Here is a 6,782-nt window from a genome sequence, read left to right on the forward strand (position 1 = left end):
TTAACTACGTTCATTACTTAACTACATTTATTTATTATAAAAATGTCAGTGACTAGAAATTTCAGTTTTTTTCTTGTTCCTCTTCTTTGGGGTTTTATGACTGTGCAAACCAAACCAGAGACGGTTTAGAAACCTTATTCAAATGTAACCTTAAAATAAAAGGGTTTCTTATTTGAATACCGGAAGTGACGTTTTTAAAAAGGAAGACAGAAGGAAACACATCCACGAACAAAGCTCACATTATTTTTATGTTCTGTTAATTACTGATGTCCCCTTTAAGGATGGAGCACCCTTGGTCATGCGCAGTGTTGTTATATGTTATTCTGGTACTAACTCGTTTGAGTAAATGTGAAGCTCCAGTTCAATTGCTTGTATTCAGAGTCTTTCTTATTACATAAATAAGTACTAAGTGTTAAGACACTACAACTTTATTTTGAATCCAAGTATACTGGCACTGAAAGCTCGAAATGCGAAAACACCATATCCTGATTGAAGAAGGTATGGTTGCAGTGGCCTTCTCAACATTTCTAGGCTAGTTAGCTAGTGTATTGAATTAAAAACGTGAGCGACTGTAGCTAGTTAGCTAGGCAAGCTATTAGACAGTTTAGCCACACGTTGTAAAAGATGTGCCACAAACAAAAACGTAGCTTGTTCGCTGAACGAAGTAATTGCATTTTCACATGGAAATAGCACTTGATTTTCTATGTAATATTGTAGCTCGTTTTGAAGGAATGACATTATATGAAGAAAAAAAAGTATACTTTGCTAAAACGTTGGAAGCTATAGAATAACAAGGCTACTTGTCAGTGTTATCAAAGAGGACATGGCTTTTGTTATCCAAATAACAATGTGTGCCTGTTGTAAATCCCTCTCTGCCCCTATCATATATGTTATCCAAATAAGTTAATTTGTGTCTGCTGTAGGTCTCCCTCTCCCCCTATCATCTCTGTTATCCAACAAACTGAATGTGTCTGCTGTAGGTCTCCCTCTCCCCCTATCATCTCTGTTATCCAACAAACTGAATGTGTCTGCAGTAGGTCTCCCTCTCCCCCTATCATCTCTGTTATCCAACAAACTGAATGTGTCTGCAGTAGGTCTCCCTCTCCCCCTATCATCTCTGTTATCCAACTAACTGAATTTGTGTCTGCTGTAGGTCTCCCTCTCCCCCTATCATCTCTGTTATCCAACTAACTGAATTTGTGTCTGCTGTAGGTCTCCCTCTCCCCCTATCTCTGTTATCCAACTAACTGAATTTGTGTCTGCTGTAGGTCTCGCTCTCCCCCTATCATCTCTGTTATCCAACTAACTGAATTTGTGTCTGCTGTAGGTCTCCCTCTCCCCCTATCATCTCTGTTATCCAACTAACTGAATTTGTGTCTGCTGTAGGTCTCCCTCTCCCCCTATCATCTCTGTTATCCAGCTAACTGAATGTGTGTCTGCTGTAGGTCTCCCTCTCCCCCTATCATCTCTGTTATCCAGCTAACTGAATGTGTGTCTGCTGTAGGTCTCCCTCTCCCCCTATCATCTCTGTTATCCAACAAACTGAATGTGTCTGCAGTAGGTCTCCCTCTCCCCCTATCATCTCTGTTATCCAACAAACTGAATGTGTCTGCAGTAGGTCTCCCTCTCCCCCTATCATCTTTGTTATCCAACTAACTGAATTTGTGTCTGCTGTAGGTCTCCCTCTCCCCCTACCATCTCTGTTATCCAACAAACTGAATGTGTCTGCAGTAGGTCTCCCTCTCCCCCTATCATCTCTGTTATCCAACTGAATTTGTGTCTGCTGTAGGTCTCCCTCTCCCCCTATCATCTCTGTTATCCAACTAACTGAATTTGTGTCTGCTGTAGGTCTCCCCCTATCATCTCTGCGTCTGTTGGTTCCTCCACTGCGGCTGGTGTCTGCAGCTCTATGGCAAGTTGTTCAGCAGAGAGACGTAATGGACTACGGGTTGGTGGAGGAGTTTGTCACCACTGTGTTGGAGATAGTTCCTGATATGATGAGTTACAGGGAGAGAGTCCAACTCATCATGGGGCTGCGAGCACAGGTGAGAGATGGTGCTGATTGGTGGAGACGAGGGAGTGGCCAGAATTCCTCAACTCTCATCTCCTGAGGTGTATTCATTAGTGTGTACACCATAGTACCTTACCATATTCTATTGAGGCTTTTTAAACACAAACCCTTACAGGCAACAGGTAGCCTGGCGGGTTAGGAGCTTTGGGCCAGTAATCGAATCAGCAAGGCAATTAACCCTAAGGGGGTGTCTCAGTGGGATATGCAAAAAAACACATTTCCATTTCACACTTGTACAGGTTACCCTCTTGTACGGTGGAACAGGTCGATATACACACACCCTAATAATTATTATTATAATAATCATTGATATGATGCTTTTAGTGTGTATTTATTGGTGATGTGTTGGCTTGTGCAATGTGAAATTTCCCCTCTGTGGGATGAATAAAGTACTATCTTATTTTAGCTAAATGTTTTTGGCAATAAAAACGACTTTCTTATTGGACACATTCTTATGGGTCCCTCCCTGTTTCAGCCCATTTGCTTCCTAGTGAATACACTCCCGATGTCAATATACTGTTTCTATTTTTGATGGCCCACACACCAGTCCAATTTTAATTGCATTCATAACAAATTGAACTTTTACTCATTCAGCTGGTTCTGGAGTTGTGTCGCTCTGATCACCTAGCCAACCCTGAGACCATCCAGCCACATCTGAACAGGATGAAGACCTGTATCATCACTCATAAGGACAAGGAGGTTAGTACTACCCAGTAACAGATCAAGACTTGTAACGCTGCTACTTAGTTGAATTTATTATGACTGAGCTATCCATACTTGCTGTAGATTTCTGATCCAGAGGTGGAAGCGTCAGAATCAAACTTCCTGAAGCTGATTCAAACTCTGCTGGAAGACCCAGTCGAGAAAGAACACTTCTTTCAGGTCAGTGTTGTAACTGAAAGCTGCTGATAACTAAGGGGCGATTTATTTTACGAGGCAGGTGTAAATAATTCTGTAAATCAGAAAGTACTGAATATCCTCTACTTGTTTCTTAGAATATTTTTCCAGAGGAATTTGGCCTCAAGTATAACTCAGCACTGCAGACTCTGGTGTGGGAGTTCCTCTCCAGGCTGGAGAAGCTGCTTCCAGCACCAACCCTTCAACAGGTATCATGCTAACATCTTATTACCTTCATCAGGGACCATGCTAACATCTTATGACCTTCATTAGGGACCATGCTAACATCTTATTACCTTCATCAGGGACCATGCTAACATCTTATTACCTTCATCAGGGACCATGCTAACATCTTATTACCTTCATCAGGGACCATGCTAACATCTTATTACCTTCATCGGGGACCATGCTAACAACATCTTATTACCTTCATCGGGGACCATGCTAACATCTTATTACCTTCATCAGCATACTGTCATACATGTTGGTTAACAATTGCATATGTTATAATACAAAATGGATACATTGGTCTTTTTAAAAGCCATTGTCTCTCTTCCCATTAGACGGCATCTTGGTTCCTACCTGACCCCTCTGTCCTGGAGGAGTGTGTGCAGTGTGTATCCCACCCTCAGCCTTTGAAGACCCTTCTCCAGCACCACAACAACACATGTGGACATGTAGACACCAATGGTAGGAGAAATAGACTTTGGACAGGAAATAATGTTATCAGAAAGCCTATAACATTTCCATGTTTGGTTTTAATATGGACTTTTCTTCTTCAACTGTCTCTAGCTCTGTCTTCCGGTGACAATCAGATCCTCGCTTCAATGTCTCTCTCTTCCTTAGTGATAGATGAAGCCTTCAATGACCAAGCTGACCCAGAGGTCCAATCAGAACCTGAGCAGGAATGTATGAGCCCCGTCTCATCTGACAATGAGCCAAAGATGGCCTCTTTGTTGGAACACATGGAGAGTGAACTGTTGCCTTTGAATAAAGAGGTGAAGCCTGCTTTTTTGGAGGTAGCGTGTAGACACAAGAAAACAACAGCGAAAAACGATACATCTTTTCACCACCTTCACACTGACAGTGGGCTGAAAATCCAAGGAAAGGCCCACAGCAGCCAACAGGAAGTGCAGGACATTTCTAGTTTATCTACTTCCTGTCGGCTCCGTCAGCCAAAAGTGCTGCTACACAGACTTGACATTACTGATATGCTGTTACCTATGACGGAGGTCTCTTCAACACCGAGGAGAGTTCAGATTGACAAAGTAGGATCCCAAGGACAGAGAAGAGGACAGGTCATATCACAAAAGAGTGAAAGGAATATCAATGAAGAGCCCTCTGATGGTCAACCTCAGTATTCTCTGGCCCCTGACCCATCCCTTACCACAGGGCAGCCTAAAAGAAGCAAGCGTGTCAAAATATGCTCCTTGTGTGGAGAGACTTTCAGCGAAGCAAAAGATTTGACGGCACACATGAGATGTCACAATGAGCAGAGCCCTTCCAAGTGCACCCAGTGTGGACAAGACTTTGAACACCATGAGGACTTACAGAAACATCAGCAGAATGTGTGTGAGGCAGCAGCTCAACCAGAAGAGGACAACATGTCTATGACATCTGTGGAGGATGATTGGACAGAGATATCCCACCCACATGACACTTTACCTCAGAACAAAAGAGGTCCCTATGTTCATCACACTCCAAAAGCCTTCCAGCCTTCCAAAGCCAGACAAATATGCCATGTGTGTCACAAGACTCTTTGTAATGTATTTATGCTGAGAAGGCACCTGAAATCCGTTCATGGTCTGCTCCCCTACAAGTGCTACAACTGTGAGGCAAGTTTTGGGAATAATCCTAGTTTGAAGAAACACATAAAAGAGTGCTTGAAGACGAAGAAACGCCACCCGTGCTCTCTGTGCGGTGTGACCTTTGAGCCAAATGAGTGTTCGGAGGGGAACCAGCAGCAGTTCGTAGAAAATGGTACAGCGATAACCCAGAATGCAACAGCCTTCAGTGCTCTGATACAGTCCTCCAGTAATTACAGAACATGTCTTCTGTGTAATGAAACTTTCGATACTGCAGCAAACTTGAGAATACACCTAAAATGTCAACATGATGTACATCCTTACCCATGCATCAATTGTGGGGAAAGTTTCCCAAGCATATCGGATCTGCGGATACACAAGTGTTCAGGTCAAAACATTCCAGACTCCAGAAAGTGTCCGGGGTGCAGGAATAGGACATCTCAATCCACACCGCAGCAGTTAAAGACAGGTCAGGGTGTGAACCTTAGACACCAGACAGATAGGCCACTAGTTGCAGCAGAAAACGAGATGGCGATCCCGCAGTCCTGCAACACAGATGTTGACTACTCAAATGACTTGCAGCAATGCAAGCCAAAGGAGTGTGAGATTAACTTTCAGAGAGGACAGCAAGACTGGAGTGAGGCAGTTGATCCAAACCAGCATCCAGAGGAGGTTGATCCAGCACACAGAAGCAGTTGTCTGGTTCCAAGGGAGGATGGGACAGAGATTCCCCACAGCCATCGCACGTCACCCGAGAACCCAACAACTTCCAAAGCTCCTCCCACTGGCGTGATTTTAAATTCTAGAACATGTCTGGTGTGCTATAAGACATTCTTTAACAGAGCAAGCTTGCTTCAACATCGGAGACGTCACTCACAGGGTCAGGGACCCCACACATGCGCCATATGTTCAAGGAGCTTTGGTCGAGCTTTCGATTTGACAAGACATCAGGCCAGGAAAACAGGTTGTGGGTCAATGCACCGTAATCTCGTTGTACATGAGAATGCTCCTACCGAAGTTAAACCGGTCTTCTCTTGCCCCCATTGTCAGGAATGGTTCACGAGTGAAAATAAACTGGAGACACACATGCTATGTCACACAGGGGAAGGGTTCACATGTAGGTTTTGCGGCAAGATGTTTGCTAAACAATATAAATTATACATCCATGTTCGTTCGCATATTGACAGACCTCATCTATGTGATGCATGTGGTAAGGATTTCAGAACTAAGTATGCATTGAAAGTACACACACGTGTACACACGGGAGAACGACCGTTCTCTTGCCCAGATTGTGGCAAAAGATGTTCTTCGAAGGGTAATCTGAAGGCCCATCAACAGAGTCATACAGGAGAACGTCCATTTGCGTGCCCTCTCTGTAAAGTACGCTGTCGCATTAAGTCGCAACTAAAAGTACACATTTTAACTCACACAGGGGAGAGGCCTCATAAGTGTTTGGCTTGTGGGAAGACTTTTCAATTGAAACTTTTGTTGAGAAAACATCAGTTAGCTTCATGTTCTTAGTTGTCTTTGCCTCCCTTTTTGATTTCCAGGATGTTATTCGTCAAAATTCTCCACATTACTAGCTCGTAACTAGGTGTAGGTTCTAATCCAGACTGTAGCCTTCACCTTTTGAATGTACATGTTAAATATGGAGGATTTTGTTTTTCACTAAGAATTGAGTAGCACAGCAGCACATTGTGAAAATCCTTTATAAGTGGCAAAAAATGAAAATAAACGATGCAATTATTACGAGTGGCGGTTGTTTACCCCCAAGTGTTTCAGCTGATCTTATTCAAAGAGCACCATGGTATACCCAGCTATGTTTAGCTATAAAGTTTTTACCCCATATGAGCATCCAATATATAGTTTTCTTTAAGTTCAGGATGTTTTTGTTCACTTACACCCCAAGAAAAATAATCCATGCAGTGTTCATGATTTTATAATGCCCTTCTGGTTCAAATTCTGAATGTTTCTCAAGAGTATAGATTAAAATAAAAATGTAATCATTG

The 6,782-nt window shown here is 43.0% G+C and overlaps 1 protein-coding gene across 2 annotated transcripts; it reads left to right on the top strand.

The window, feature by feature from the left end:
* Nucleotides 1-297: 297 nt before the first annotated feature.
* LOC109871987 (gastrula zinc finger protein xFG20-1) lies at nt 298-6,522 on the top strand. 2 transcript variants are annotated; one of them, XM_020463042.2, is made up of 7 exons: nt 298-498; nt 1,849-2,045; nt 2,666-2,770; nt 2,858-2,953; nt 3,067-3,177; nt 3,532-3,658; nt 3,815-6,522. In XM_020463042.2, the coding sequence occupies exons 1-7, from the start codon at nt 468-470 to the stop codon at nt 6,292-6,294; spliced, it is 3,147 nt and encodes a 1,048-aa protein (XP_020318631.2). In that variant the 5' UTR covers nt 298-467; the 3' UTR covers nt 6,295-6,522. The 2 variants fall into 2 exon arrangements, with proteins under 2 accessions (XP_020318631.2, XP_031662501.1); XM_031806641.1 differs by having other exon boundaries at nt 299-498; nt 3,761-6,522.
* The last annotated feature ends 260 nt before the right edge of the window (nt 6,523-6,782 follow it).

The sequence above is a fragment of the Oncorhynchus kisutch genome, linkage group LG27 (assembly GCF_002021735.2).
Source record: "Oncorhynchus kisutch isolate 150728-3 linkage group LG27, Okis_V2, whole genome shotgun sequence".
NCBI classification, from domain to species: Eukaryota; Metazoa; Chordata; class Actinopteri; order Salmoniformes; family Salmonidae; genus Oncorhynchus; species Oncorhynchus kisutch.